Raw genomic sequence first — 16,211 nt, 5'->3', positions numbered from 1 at the left:
AACCTTCTATCTCTCTCCATCCCTAATATTTCTTTTAAAAAAACCAATTGTGAATTTTTACAATAGTTGAATTGTAAAGTTCACAAACACATATTGTATAATTTGCTCTATAGTATTCGACTTTTTAAGATTATTGCTAGTCTTATTTGTTGGATAAAATTTACCATAGTAGATCGTAAAAATTACTAAATGAGAAGTATTATAGTCCACCGTTACTATTTTATTTAGTAAAAATTACAATAGTAAAATAGTAAAAACTCCTTCAATTTTCTTTCCGTGTAAGTGATAATTTTACAATACTTGAGCCTAAAGAATTCTCTCAAAAATAAGTAAAAAAGCTACTCTTAAGAAGTTCGACCTTTCACGAGATTATCACCTAAGGGTTGTTTTTTCAAACAAAATCGATGGAGGATACCTAAAAATGACGGTAAAAAAAAAATTAAATAATCTATTCGAAAGGGTCCAGATTACCCCGATAGGTCTTAAGTGGTCTCACTTTACTATGAATATATTTATTATTTACATTAAGGATTTACGTAGTCCCCGATTGTATAATGATAACAATGAATGGTAGAGGACGTAAAAACTAAATAAAAGTCAATGGTGGAAAAAAGCAAGTAATCGTAAAAAAGAAACGATCCTTCAAGGAACGTTTTAAAAAAACAATGACGCGACAAGTTGTTAAACAGTGAACAAAGGGTCCCTCGATGACGTACCAATTTACGTCACCGATAATCACAAGTACGCTTTTAAGGGCGTTTATAATGTAATGGAACAGAATGTAGTGTAAGAATGAAGTTAATGATTATCGAGCAGCTGGAAAATTCTTCTCTTCCAGTCTAGCGTAAGGGTTGAAGTTTAAAGTACGACCCGGGGAAAAAAATCTGCTTTGTTTTTCCATATAATGGTTTTTCACCACGTAATAAAATACGATAAAGACATAATAGCTCGTACGTACGTAGTACCGCCTTACTCCTCACATTTATCTATAATCTTTCCACGTCTGCGCGGCCCCATCAGGTCTATAAAAGCAACGCCGGTCGTTGCAGCCACTCCAGACGCGAGATATACGCGTATCGCTGAAAATGTAACCAAGTTGCGGAAAACAATTCACGTAACTTGACTTACCTCAACTCACTTTACGTTCTCAGTCAATTTTTTAACATTTTAAGTTTATTTAAGTTCAACCCCAGTGAAAATTATCGTGTTATTATTTAAAAAATATCATGTAATAGTTCTTCAAAAGTGTTAAAAACAATCAACATCATTTTTATTTATAAATATTTTATTATAAATAATTGTTGACAAACTTTTGGTTCCTGACGTTAATTGCTGTCACTGGGATCTGCATTAAATCAGGGGATTAAACGGTAAGTTAATATTTATTTTTAAATTAAAAAATCAAACGCATACCATTTTTCGGTGCATTTATTCAACGAACCGGCTTTTGTTGACACTTCACCAACGTCATTACGTATATATGTTGGTAATTTGTTTTATGATGAACATGTTATTAAACGTATGTAACTACTACACGTGCGTATAGCCAAAAATGTGTGTAGCTCTTTTAAACAGATTAAAATAGAGACTTACGGATGAATTGTACTAGTCTAAATAAAATATGATGGCTGAAAATTGTTTGACATCATACATAATAACTTCATGAACTTGGATATTTACATATTGTTATTATTTAACATTTATCTCATTTTTTAATAAGGTAATTCTGAAAATAAAACCAAGGATGAACATCTATTAAATCAATGCCTAAGCACAGGAATTTTATCATAAATTTTTTTTAATATAAATATTATTAAATCAATTTTTGCGTGAAATCAATAAAACTGTATTCTGCGTGATTCAGTGACCCACAAATAGGAACTTACAAATTTTTTTACAATATATTTATGAAAATGTTAACTTAATTCAAGGGAAAAAATCTAATATTAAAAATATCATTTTGTCAAAAAATTTTTCAAGCAGAATAATTCTTTAAGTAAAATTTACTTGAAGCAAGAACAATTTTTTCGTTTAAGAATTTTTTGACTCTATTCATGACACTGACAAAAAATTTTTGACTTTTTTTTATTAAATAAATTACAACTAAAAAGATATTTCTAAAAAATTGCACTTATAGTTTTTCAAGTTTTTTACATGGGAAATTTTTTTTTTTAATCAATTAATTGAAATTTTTTCAATAAAAAATTTATAAAAATTTTGAAAAATCGGCTAACTTTATTTTCATTTCTATTCAAGAGATTTATAATTTTAAAAATGATACTTTTGGTTTGAAAAATCCAAATGATAATTTCGTATCAAGAAAAATTTTATTTTTATACAGCAACCGAAAATTTTTGGCTCTAGAATAAATTTTCTTGACTCAAAAAAATATTTAGCAAGAAAAAATTTATCTTGGATGAAATAAAAGTTTTTTAAACCAAGAAAATTATCTTATCTGAAAAATATTTCTTCATACTCTGAATAAATTTCGATTTTCAAAATTTTCTCAGTTCAAATAAACTTTTTTTTGTATATTTTATTTTTTTTATCACTTAAAAATTATTAATATTTATTTATCCAATGAATGACCTACTTTTAGATTCAAACCTGAATTACGACAAAAACTTTATTATTGATGAAAAAATTAACGCTCCTATATACACTTGAGAGTACGTTTGAAAGTTATATTATTTACATATAAAATTATAGGTCATGAAAGTACTTAGTTATTATTTCTTCCATGCGAAACATACCGCAAGTAAAGTTTCTGCAAATGGAGCATCACTTTTGTTTCAACATCCTAAATCACAGGATTAAAAAGTAGTGTAATCTATATGAGAATATAAATCCGTAAAAATGTCAGATAAAAAAATATAAATAACAAAAGTTTTCGCGCTGGAAGTAATGTTGAAAACAAATTTTATACAATAATAATTATTTATGGAGTCCTTGCTATTGATTTTGTCAGAGTGAGTTTTGAATTTAATATTACGCTGCCAAGAATACTATTAGTCTATTACTGTATAATGTCAATAAGGTTCCTTGATTAACCCATCAAGTGTAAGAGTATGCCAACCATATCGTCGTTGTGTACTTTTAAAAAGAAGAGTGTATGTGCGTGCATGTAAAATAAGAAAGAAAATACGAGTATAATATATGAAAAACTGCCTTTGGAAATATTCCAATCAAGTGTGTTGACCACTTGCCAACTTAATATCGATTCTTATTCCTCTTATATTTGTATAAGAAAGCTCTCTAAATTTTATTGCTATTGCTATTGTAAATTAGCCGGCACTAAACATTAAATCAATTACCTATATAAATTAATTATTTTACAATTTTCACTAAAAAAAAATCTGGAAAATGAGTTTTTTGATTAATATTTGAGCTTTTCAAGTTCAAAGCACCGTTTTTCACATTTTGAATTCAAACTTCGAGCTCAAAATGTATTCGTTAAAAGGTTGTAACTTTTGAATACGTTGTTCGATTTTTATTTTTAAAAAGTTTAGTATTCGACGCAGTTTTTAAAGCACAAAAAGAAAATTTATAGGTTTATGTTGTTTGGTTGAGAAATCTCGAAGATTTAAAAAAAAAAAAAACAAAAACACAGTTTAGTGAATTTTTAAACTATAAATTTTGAACGTGTCGTTCGATTTTCATCTTCAAAATTGCATTCGACACAATTTTTTAAGGGGGAACACCACTGTGACGATCGAAAAAAAGAGGTGATTTTCGGGAATTTTTTTGACAGAGAAAATAAAGGAATTTGGGAATCGGATTTTTTTTTATTTTATTAAGGCTACATTAAAGATTATTGCCCTAAATTTTTATTAAAAAATATTTAATTATTACAAAGTTATTAACAATCTCGTAGAGCACTAGAAAAAATTTCCCCCTCCATGGTCGGTTCGATAACTCAAAAACAGATCATCTGAAAATAAAAACCCAAATTTCTTTTTAATCAGTAAGGATGTAGTTATCGTCGCATGTACGAAATTAAAAACATTTTTATTATAAAGATTTTTTTAGCTGGGTTAAAACGAAAAAAAACAGTAAGAATAGTGAAAAAATTTTTAATCAGTCGCCATTTTTTTAAAGATTAAAATTTTCAAAATTCCATACGTGCGACGATAACTACATCTCTACTGATTAAAAAGAAATTTGGGTTTTTATTTTCAGATGATCCGTTTTTAAGTTATCGAACCGACCATGGAGGGGGAAATTTTTTCTAGTGCTCTACGAGATTGTTAATAACTTTGTAATAATTAAATATTTTTTATTCAAAATTTAGGGTAATAATCTTTAATGTACTCTTAATAAAATAAAAAAAATCCAATCCCCAAATTCCTTTATTTTCCCTGTCAAAAAAATCCCCGAAAATCACTTTTTTGACATATCAACCGTGAAAGTTGGATTTTCAAGCAACGATCTTTTTTCTGATTGTCGATATCACTTATAGTTATTGAGTTATTAACGCAACAAATTTCTAACCGTGTACTTTGTATAAGTCGAGCAAATACTTGTATATACATATATTTTGGTCACTACACACTTAACTGTAAAGCAGTAATATAATGGGAAATCAGCACGTTGAAAATTAATCAAAAATGTCTAATTAAATGAACACAAAAAATAAAAATCATGCATAAGGTTATTTTTTTAAATTTAATTCTCTATTAAAAAAATCACGTCGCCAACGTTGGCGTTACATTCTCAAATCAAGAGAAAGATTTACTTGGGATAAGTATATGACATTATTAGTTCAAGAATAAATTTTTTCAACTAAGATAGCAGAATAACTTGAAACAAGAAGTAAATTTTGAAGAAAATGATTTTCTTGAGTCAAGATGACTTTTTTTTCTGTGTACGTATCGAAAATAACTATTTTTTTTTCAATCGTCACAGTGGTGTTTCCCCTTAAGCACCAAAAGAAAATGTATAAGTTTATATAGATTGGTTGAGAAATCTCGAAGATATTTTTAAAAAAATACCAAAGAACAAAATTTTAAGAATCTTTAAACAACTATAACTTTTAAATGCATCGTTCGATTTTTATTTTTAATAATGTATTCTTAATAATTATTAAAGAAAAGATTTTTAATAATGTATTCGACGCAGTTTTTCAAGGACAAAAAACGTATAGATGCATGGTTTTATTATGATTTTTTTACGCGTTTCAAAGTTATTTATAAAAAAAAAACATAAAAATTCAAATTTTTTTTTTAATTTCTTCGAAATGGCTCTTAAATCTAATCAGACCTAAATTTTGATAAGCCTTTTCGAATTACGTGTCGTAGAATTCAATCAGTTGATTCATTTTTGAGAAACCGTACGACAAAAATTTATTTTTCTGCCCTCCGGCCGGAAAGTGGCAACTTTCTGGCCGCTGCGCTAAACAAAGTAGCCACATTCCGGCTACGTCGAGCAGAAAAATAGTATACACACCTTGGCCAGTAAGAAGTAAAGCCTCAGATCACATGTTTGTCAACCTCGGCTTCGCCTCGGCCAACAATTACATGTGATCTGAGACTTTTCTTATTTTACTGGCCTAGGTATGTAATATACTATACACACACACGGCCGGACATCTCGGCGGGAATAGTCAGAATAGCTTCCTAGGACCTCAAAACGTGAAGATCCGATGAAAACTCGATTTTCAAAAATCGGATCAAAATCAATAACTTCCCTTTAGTGGAAAATTTCCAATTTTCTTAGCGGGAAGTTGAAAAAAATTTTCACAGATGTGTAGAATTAAAAAAATATTTAATTGTTGGGATTTTCAAACTTTTTTCTCTTTATTTTTTTATTATTATAAATACAAAAAAAAAATAAATCCTTGGATTTTAATCTATGAGAAAATAAACTACTGATATTATAATATTCCAACTGTGAATATGGATGAATTTTTTTTTACGTGATAAAAATAAAAACAAACTTTTAATTGAATTCGCCTACGTACAACCCACGTTAATAATAATAAGGAATGCTCTCCGGCGGCTTTTACCCTATTTGTGAAAAGTATCAGGTATATAGAAAGAAATATATAGAAACTTCATAGCCTACGATGTTGTGTTGTGTATCGAAGATGCATTACAGGGATAGTAAAGTTGATTTGAAAGCCCTCTTAAATTAAACTTGAAGAAGAAATACAGACAGAGTGTCGGAAGAGCAGTGTTATAGTGTGACGAGTATACATTTCAGTCGATTCTTTACACAAGCATCACGTCGTTCACTGCTTTACTCTGTGATGCTGTATTTATTCTCCAGGAAAACTATTTTTGTCTTTATACCCTCTCTCTCTGGGTACATAATATAAAAGAAGCCTGCAACACTCTAGACACTGAGGCATTATTTGCGTTGCGTCTGAGTGCCGCTTACATTTTATTATTATTATCTATAAAAAAAATAATAGCCCCATTATATTACGATCCGCCGTACCAGGTGTTACTTCACTTCCGTTTCCTATGATTATCTAAGAAATTCTTCGGTAGAGATATTTTTAATTTGTCAATTAATTTATGAGCAGTTATCAACGAATAAGAGTACAAATCATGATTTGATTACTTATGTCAGCAGATCGTTGTTTTTTTCTATTAAAATTTATTATTTGCAAATGTCTTAAATAGTATTATTTATTTATTTATTTAAATAAACAAACCCAACAGCTTAGGCCATTAACAGGGTTAATAATTATAATGGCTAGTACATGAAAAAATTTTTTTTGATGTATAAGAAGATGATTTATAGCTAGTATAATAATTCAATAGTTAAATTGCTAAATAAAAAGACTAATTATGTGTTAGCAATTGCAACCCCAGAAAATAATAGCAATTAATAAAAATAAAAAGAAAAAAAAATAATAAAATAATACTAATAATAATTATGACAATTAATTATGGTAAATTAAATATTTTATTACAATTTAGATATTTAAAAATTTCAATTTTTATTTTTTTATAACTTTATCAAATAATTTTTAATAATTAATTAAAAAAAAAAATAAAAATTACGATTCTAATTTTTTATTTTTAGCAAAATCTCATTATTTATTTATTTAGTTATTTATAATTTATAACATATATAAAACTAGAGAAAGATAAAAAAAAATAATAAGTATATTACAAAGATCATTATTTATTTAGTTTTAAGTTTGAAGAGTAACAGATCTTAATTATACATAGTGTTAAAGTCTACAAATTGATATTTGTCAAGAATAATTCCGGAAGAGTTTGAATTTTTTACAAGATAAGAATTATCATGAATTATGAGAATATAAAAAAATTTGGAAAATCAAAAAGTGCACGACTCATAATGCTCATTTAATTATGAAATATAAAAAAAAAAAAAAAAAAAAAACTTAAGTCGTTCAAAATTAATTGCCGAAAAAACAGCTGTAGTAGGAAGGTACTGCACAAGCGCCCCTGGTGGAATAAAATGTACATAATATTTATAGATATAGATATATCACCATCCATGTTAATTTTACATGGATATATATATATAGATATACAGTCTTGTAGTTTTCGTTTTTTATTAATTGTAATTAAACGACACTGAATTAATTAACCATTCGCATTCAGTGACCTACAATCGTCGATTAGAATTTAAAAAAAAAAATTTAACTCAAATAATTAACCACTAGAAATTCTATAGTATCAACTCGAAATAGACTGATTCAAAAAATTATTATAGATGAAAATTGTAATGTTCTAAATATACAAAAAACTTTCATTGTGAACTCACTCATCTTCTATTTCAATGATTGCAGGCACAAACTTTCAAATACTTTTTTCAATACTAGAAATAAGTCAATCTCACTTCCTAAAATTAATAAAAACATCACAAGTCAAAGTGCAAAATACACGGCCTTTAAATATTTTAATTTATTACCGAACGAATTGAAATATTTTGCCGGAACAACCAAATTACTGAAAATAAGTCTAATTCGATGGATAAAGCAATATGACTTATGATTTTTCTCTAAACTACTATTATAAATTAATTATATATGTAAACTAGCTTTCTTGATTTGTATTTTAATTTATACCAGTCCTATGAACAGATGTTATGCATCTCTATAGGACAGATATGTCATTTATTATATTATATTATATTATATTTGATTATCTGTAATATTTTCTGGTTTAATAAATAAATAATAATTGATTTTTTCACAAGTTACAGTGTTTCCGGGGTTTCATACATGACGGACAGGAAAATTTTTTGACCTATTTTGATGTTTTTTTCCGTTTCTATTGCAGTAAATCAATTTTTAGAAAGTATGGAATTAATCTCCATTAAATTATCTCGACAATAGTATGCAAAATATCTTGATTCCGTGAACTAACAAGGCTGTAATACTAAAAATAGTTACTAAAATGAGGCGAAAAAAATTTTTCGATCGTAAAGCACTCTCTGATGCTTCGCATCATGAGTCGTGCAATAAAATTTCAAATAAATTTTTAGCTTGCAATTTAATAAAACTCATATCAGTAAAATTTCAATTAATATTCTTCAAAGCTATAAAAATTATTAGATAATAATAATAGTAAATAATCTTTCTTCTGAATATAATAATATTGAATTGATGATTGTCAATGTTGCGTGACCCAAAGAAGCAGTGACGCAACATAAATTGACGTAAAGCGATTATTATCTTGAATGCGTTCGTAAATAAATGTGTATAAGGGAGATATGATGGATATTGTACAGAAAGGGGATAAAAAGAGAGCTTAAAGCTTAAGCTTAAAGTAATTTTACCTTTAAGGTCAAAGGATGACGTGCAGAATAGTTTTATTTAAAAAATATACATATATATTACATTTTTTATGTGTAGTATAATTTATTATATGAGTAAAAAAAAATTCAATAACTTAACAACCTATTTCTATTTTTAATTTTACAGATGAAGCTCCACGAGAAAGAGTCAAGCATTCACAAGGTCCAGGAAGTGGTGCTCGAGGAAATAGAGCTTCTTAAAGAGTACAATGTTGAAAAAACCCTCGGAGAGGGTAGTTTTGCCAAAGTGCTTCTGGCGACTCACCGGAAAACACAAACTCGAGTCGTTTTAAAAGCAGTTCACCAGGAATTGACTACGGAGAAGGATTTTTACCGCGAGTTTCATTATTCGTACCACTTGAGCCCGCATCCGAACATTTTAAGTTCATACGCGGTGGCATTTAAGGCTGAAAAGTGCTACATATTTGCTCAGGAGTACGCGCCGTTTGGTGACCTGGCAGGTAATGTCAAGGCTGGAGGTTTAAATGAGGACGTTTGCAAAAAAATAGCGGGTCAATTAGCTTCAGCGCTTGATTTTTTGCACTCAAAACAGCTGGCTCACCGCGATGTTAAGCTTGAGAATGTTCTGGTGTTCGCTCAGGACATGTCTAAGATAAAATTGTGCGACTTTGGGTGCATTAAGCGAGAAGGCACGCTTGTTAACAAGATCCGATGCACTTGGGTGCCATTTTTGCCTCCAGAAATCCACGAAGTTATAAAAAACGAGCGGTACACTTGCAAACGCAGCGCTGATTGTTGGCAATTTGGAATTGTCCTGTTTGTTTGCCTAACGGGAAATCCTCCTTGGCAAAGCGCTGACCCTATTCAAGATCCTGACTACTCGTCATTTCAACGATGGCTAAAACGACGCACTACCAAGATTCCCGGCACATTCCGTAGATTTACTCCCCGTTTATTGCGTTATTTCAGACGAGTCTTCGAGCACAAGCCCGAGAAACGCGCTGTTGTTACGGAGATAAACAAATATTTGAAGGATACTTGGTGTGTCAGTAAATTGAGCCACAGTGCAACCTCAACCAGTGTTGAGGTCAGTGATAACAACCTCATACCCCGTCGCGGTGATAGTTTGCTCTATTTAGACACTATTGTCGACGAAAGGTTGAATATCGACGAGAATAAGAATAAGTTACGTAAATTATTGAACAGTTATGGACTAGAAACTGCGGTTGATCAAAAAGTCGTCACCAAGAGGATTTGGGAGTGGGTTATGCAGTGCGATTCAAATATTGAAGATATTCATCATCAGCACCTAACTTCTGCGTACGAAACTGAAGCCATGTGAGACATGGTAAAATCTTCCAGCGAACCATGCTTGAAGCCTCTTCATGAGGTCAGAAAATTGAGCTTTACTACTCTACATGTGCCAGTTGATGATAGAAGCTTACGCGCGGCGTCATTGAGTTCTCAGTACTCGCCCGTGTAAATATTCTTGCTGTTTTAAGAGTCATTATTATTAATTATGTTTATTTTTATTTTTTAATTATTAAGTAGGATATAATACAAAACTGATGAAAATTTAGAATTCATTTTTTTCAGTTTACACGGAAAAAAGTAAACTAAAATTCACTCGGATTTCGGTTAATTTTTATAGTTTCAAAAACAGTACAGCGGACATCAGGGTGGCAAAAATATAAATATTACAGAACTTAATGTAGAAAGTGTAAAAGCCACAATTTATATAATTTAATATCGAAAATAAGTGATTAATAGCTGTTACTATAGTAAATAACAACTCTCTCATCACGGAAAAAAGAAAACAAGAATAATTACAGTATAAAATGTAAAATCAGACCCGTCGTAATAAAAACTACAAAAATTCTAGTTTAGAATAACATTTTTCTAAATTTAATTTTTTAATTTAATTTTCAGAGTTTTCAATGTAAATATTACATTCTACAATGTAATTCTTATAAAATCTGTAATAATTACAATCTGAAACTGTAATTTTTCGAGTTTTCTTTTTTCCGTGATCTTACACTGAGAAAAAAAAAATTTTAGTCCAGAACAAAATTTTTTGGCTCAAGAATCGTTTAAAATAAATTTTGTTTTTTTGACATAAAAATATCAATATCTATCATGATAATAAAATATTGGCATTAATTTTGATAGATTAACAAACGAATAGGTTCACTTGAATTAAACAAAAAAATAATTCGATCAATTCTTGAGACAAGAATATATATTCTTGTGACAAGAAAGTTTTATCAACATTAGTACTTTTTTTTCTCAGTGTAAAAAATTACAGTTTCAAACAGTAAAAATTGCCGTTTCAATATATAGTTCATACAATGAGGAGAAGGGGAACTCAAATGAGGAAAAAAGGCTCTCACTCTCGGAGAATTTAACATTTGAAACAGTAAAAATTCTACTCTTAAAATATATATTTTCCCAGTTCAAACAAGTCAATAATTATTGTTTGATTTTTAGCGTTGCGTTCAAAATTTACTATTTTACTTTTTAAATATTGACGTTGCTTGTATTAGAAATTTAGTAAACTGTATTTCATACTTTTTACATATCATACGATCATTTTTTGGTACGAAATGATAAATATCAAAATCAAAAATTCTTAATTGTTACACGGAAAAAAGAAAACGCGAAAAATTACAGTATATAATGCAACGTGGCGCTTCGTGATGAAAACTGAAAAAATAACAATTTCAGATTGTAGTTATTACAGATTTTATAAGAATTACATTGTAGAATGTAATATTTACATTGAAAACTCTGAAAATTAATTTCAAAAATTAAATTTATAAAAATGTTATTTCAAACTGTAATTTTTCTAGTTTTGATTACGACGGGACCGTATACTTTAACATTTTCGACATTCACATAGCGAATATTACTGTTTGAAATAGTATTTTCTTCCATGTAAAGAATAAACCGTAGCATTTAAATGATGCATATTACAAAGTGATTATTAAAATCACAATTTTACTATTTGAAATGGTAATTTTTACGTTGATCATTACTAATTATAAATCGACTATTATTTATTACAGTTTACTTTTTTCCGTATACATAATTCAATAAAATTTTTAAAAATAGTTTGGCAATTCACGCTAGATGTCACTGTCATTAGCGTTTCTCACAAGTGCTCGTAATAATTATTTCAATATATAATTCCATAACTTTATTCCGTATAAAATGGAATTAAAAGTTAATAGTATATTACACATCTAGGGAAGTAAAGTAAGAAATGTCTCAGATCACATGTAATTGTTGGCCGAGGCGAAGCCGAGGTCAACAAACATGTGAACTGAGGCTTTCTTATTTACTTCCCGAGGAGTGTATACTATTTTTTTGTCCGACGAAGGCGGAAAGCGGCAACTTTGTTTAGCGCAGCGGGCCGAAAGTTGACGCTTTCTGCCCGTCGAGCAAAAAAATTATATTGACTATGATTATGAAAGCACGGATCGGGGAATTAAGAGTCAGTTTCTGACGTAATAAGAAAAAAAATGTTACTTAATTTTTTTTTGATAATGTAAATTAATAACTAATATGTGCCAATGACTATCTTTAAGTATGTATAAGTAATTTTTTAAAATTTTGTTTATATTTTTTAACAATGAGACAATCGGTGTAAAGAATGATATATTGTCACGGACAATAAGTCATATAGTTATAAATATATTATTTTAAGGCCTAAGGAAAAGTCCAAGTGGCTTTTTGTATTTAGGTATGTTTATTTGTTTAGATAGACGATTTATGATTATAATTTAGACTAGTCATAGCTCAATGAGGACCATGCAGAGTAGATTGGAAACAGTGTAGGTTTATATTTAAACAAATATTATTAATAATAATAATTATAAATATATGTATAGCTGATTGCACGTTAGAATGAACGCGTTACCACGCAAATATATTCTTGTAGAAATTTATGTAGATTGTATAATACATGCTATATATATGTGAAGAATAAGTTTCCAAATACTGTATGATTTATTTAAGCGTTTATTTATAAAATTATAAAATTGGGTGTAAATAAATTGTTGATACGACGATAAGATATTAAGAAGTAGAATAAAAGTGAAGTACGTTGAAACTGAACGTCTTGAATTGACATGTGATATATATAAATTCACACACAACAGCCAAATAAATATAAATTTAAAAAGACTGATTCAATTTGTAGTGGGCAAATTTATATTTATCTTTCTATAGAAAAAAAATAATCGATTTTATTCATTTTCGAATTACTTAATATTTTATTCTTAAAAAAAAAATAAAACAAACAAAAATATGAGAGTGATTTATTTATTTTATAAAATTGTGCTACTCTACATACAGGGAATTTATGAAGTGTAAAAATAGCTAAATAAAATTGTAAACATTTTTTATAAATAAATAAATTAAGATACTTAGTATCAATTTGTCAAACCTCATGGGGTCCAAGAATAAACTTACAAATTTTTAATACCAATCAAATTATTTATTTATGGTCAATAAAATGTGTGAAAGCCAAATTAGAACGTTCAGTATCAACGATAATAGTTATTATTATTATTTTTATTTTATTCTGAGTCATCAGTTTGTTAAATAGACGGGGTAAAATGAAAAACCAGTTTTTAAAATAGTGAATCTCGGAAAAAATAGACCCGTAAAAATTTTAAAGTTATGAAAAATTCATATTATTTCGATAAAATTATTATAAAATAAAAATTATAATAATAATAATAATAATTTATTTTTTATTTAATTTATTGTTTGAAGATATTACATTATCTCATATACAACATTGGAAACGCATGAACCATAATAATAATAATAATAATTGTCTCGAGGACATTAAAAATTTTTAACTTTGAGAATTAAAACATTAAAATTAAAAATTGAATATTTTCAGAAATATTAGTATTAGTATTTAAATAAATAAATATTATAATAATAATAATAAATTTTTTTTTGTAACATAAAATAGAGTGATCATTCTAGGGATGCTTGTTTTCAGGAAAATTGTGGGTATGATAAAATTATTATTATTATTATAATTTTTATTTTATGATAATTTTAATCAAATAATATGAATTTTTCGTAAGTTAAAAATTTTTTCCAGGTCTATTTTTTCTTATTACCTAAAATAATTGTGCGTCTAAATATCAATGCAACAAATTGGACACCCGAAAAAAATTTTTTCGAAGCATTTTTTTTGGTTGTAATTATTTTATTTTTTAAATAATTATTGCTTCAGAAAAAATTTTATCAGAAACTTTAAAGTGTTCAGTTTGTCTTACCAAACCAAAAAGTAGTCAATTAAAACAAAACATAGGATTAAATAAAAAAAAATCATCTTTGATAATACGGGTGTCTAATTTGCTTTGCATATTATTTTATGAATTAAAATTGTTTGATATAAATAATTTTCTTCATTAATTTAATAACTATTTCAAAAGCAATACTTTATTTTATCCCGGTCCAGTTTGTTTAAATAAGTGAAAAAAAAAAAAAAAAAAAACATAGTATTATTTGTACAAGTCTATCAACAGTGTGTATAAAGAAACGAAATAGATGATAAATATAAATGACAAATGTAGTGAAAGTACCTTTACTTGTAAAAAAAAAAAAAAACAAAAAAAAAAACAGGTACTAAAGTGATAGTGCCCTGGACCTTTCCCGAGAATTAATATTCCGCCGATGCAAATAAAACGCCTTTAATCACTACATACATGTACAAACCTTACATACAGACTAAGAATAAAAAACGAGGAAACTCGTGTGAAAAACCCCATGCTATCCAGCCGGGTTTCCCGATTAAGTCGGATTAACAACGCATTACTTTATAAACAAGTGATTAGATGTCAGGCATCACAACCACAACTTCAAAATTTATTTAATTAATTTATTATTTAAAATATTTATTATAAATATTTGCTAAAAGTCTAGCCGATAAATATTAAATACAATAAAAGTGATAGTTAAATTAAATATAAATGTAAATGTTTATATATGTTGTGATTATGTACTAATTGATCGAACCGACAAACCTGTTGGATGTTTGATCGGTTAATATGATGAATAAATGATTAATAATAATGAGCAACATGTCTGCGAGCAAAAAACAAACGTTTTTATATTTATACGTTTATTGAAACGATCTCAAATAACACTTTATTTTTTAAGGTACGCAGACATAGTTTACAACTAATTTATGTAAATTATTCTAAATATAATATTGTAATAGAAAAAATAAAATAACAAAATGTCTGTCACGTCATGTTTTGTATATATTGAATTAAATGATGTTGATAATAAAATAAAATAAAAAATTTAATTAACTAAGTTTATTTCTTATATTTAAGGGGTTATATCCACTTGTAAGTCTGAAAAAAAGGCCATTCGGCAGCCGAAATGGAAGTAGATTTCATTTCATTAGTTATTAAATAAAATTACATGTTAAGAAACATTTGTCAAAACTCTTTTGACTCATCCTTGAATTATTTGCTTCATAAGTTTATAGTAGTAATTAACAAGGAAAAAGTAAAAATAATTTTGAAAAAAGGCCATTCGGCAGCCGAAATGGAAGTAGATTTTTCAAATAAAAAAAATTGATTTTTAATAAAATAATATAATAACACTGATAATGTATAACTTAATTCATGAATTAAGAACAAAATTCAATAATAAATTTAAAACTATTTACAACAAATTTTGGAAAAAAAATTATCTTGTGAAGAAAAAGTTTCTCAAATATTTACCAAAGAATTGCACAGATTATAAGATTTGAATTATAAATGTCCAAATTTTAAGTAACTGCTGAGAAACAACAGTTTTCAAGTTAATCAGAATTTTGCAACCGGATAAAATTATAGTTAAAGAAAACAATGGTTAGAACTAATTTGTGACATATTTACTGACAACCTACCCGAAAACATTACACAAAAGACTGATCAATATCGTAATTATTGAATTTACATCATGATTAAGCTATGATGTAGACAATAATTCTAAAACGGCTGCAACAGTAGAACTGTTTCATTAAACGAACTCTAAAAGGAGTAATATTGAGGCTACTACCACTTCTAAGTAGTGAAAATTGAAGCTTATTAAAAGAGCTTTACGATGCATTTTACCGAATTTCAATATTTTGTCTAGTTCAGTAATTATACCAAGTTGAAGTAGTAAAAACATCAATTTTTACGATTTTCAAAATTTCAAAATCCTGTCATTTCCAAATTACTCGCCCGATTAAGCTCATCTTCGAACTTAACCTTGGTCTTGATCGATAGATAAAGCATGCTGAGTTTGAGAAGAATCGGTCATAAATTGAAAACGCTATCGTGCTGACAAGCCGCGTTATATCGTATAAATATGTATATATATATATATATATATATATAAATATATACATATATATATATATATATATAAATATATATATATATAAATACATACATATATAAACTTTT

The 16,211-nt window shown here is 27.7% G+C and overlaps 2 protein-coding genes across 3 annotated transcripts in view; both read left to right on the top strand.

The window, feature by feature from the left end:
* Nucleotides 1-376: 376 nt before the first annotated feature.
* LOC123268817 overlaps nucleotides 377-16,211 on the top strand; it is a 32,675-nt gene continuing 16,840 nt past the window's right edge. Inside the window, exon 1 of one of the 2 annotated variants that reach the window (XM_044734196.1) lies at nucleotides 377-427. Coding sequence is in view for 1 of the 2 variants with exons in the window: in XM_044734195.1 (XP_044590130.1) it covers nucleotides 422-427 (6 nt within the window). In the remaining variant the exon portion in view is untranslated. The remainder of the gene's footprint in view (nucleotides 428-16,211) is intronic. The other variant, XM_044734195.1, reaches the window with a different exon arrangement.
* Nucleotides 1,047-10,394, top strand: LOC123268816 (serine/threonine-protein kinase meng-po). Its single transcript, XM_044734194.1, has 2 exons — nucleotides 1,047-1,370; nucleotides 8,906-10,394. The coding sequence occupies exon 2, from the start codon at nucleotides 8,906-8,908 to the stop codon at nucleotides 10,079-10,081; it is 1,176 nt and encodes a 391-aa protein (XP_044590129.1). The 5' UTR covers nucleotides 1,047-1,370; the 3' UTR covers nucleotides 10,082-10,394.

This window comes from Cotesia glomerata, linkage group LG7 (assembly GCF_020080835.1).
Source record: "Cotesia glomerata isolate CgM1 linkage group LG7, MPM_Cglom_v2.3, whole genome shotgun sequence".
Taxonomy (NCBI): Eukaryota; Metazoa; Arthropoda; class Insecta; order Hymenoptera; family Braconidae; genus Cotesia; species Cotesia glomerata.
Note: the sequence above shows the minus strand (reverse complement) of the source record. Positions and strands in the feature narration are given on the sequence as shown.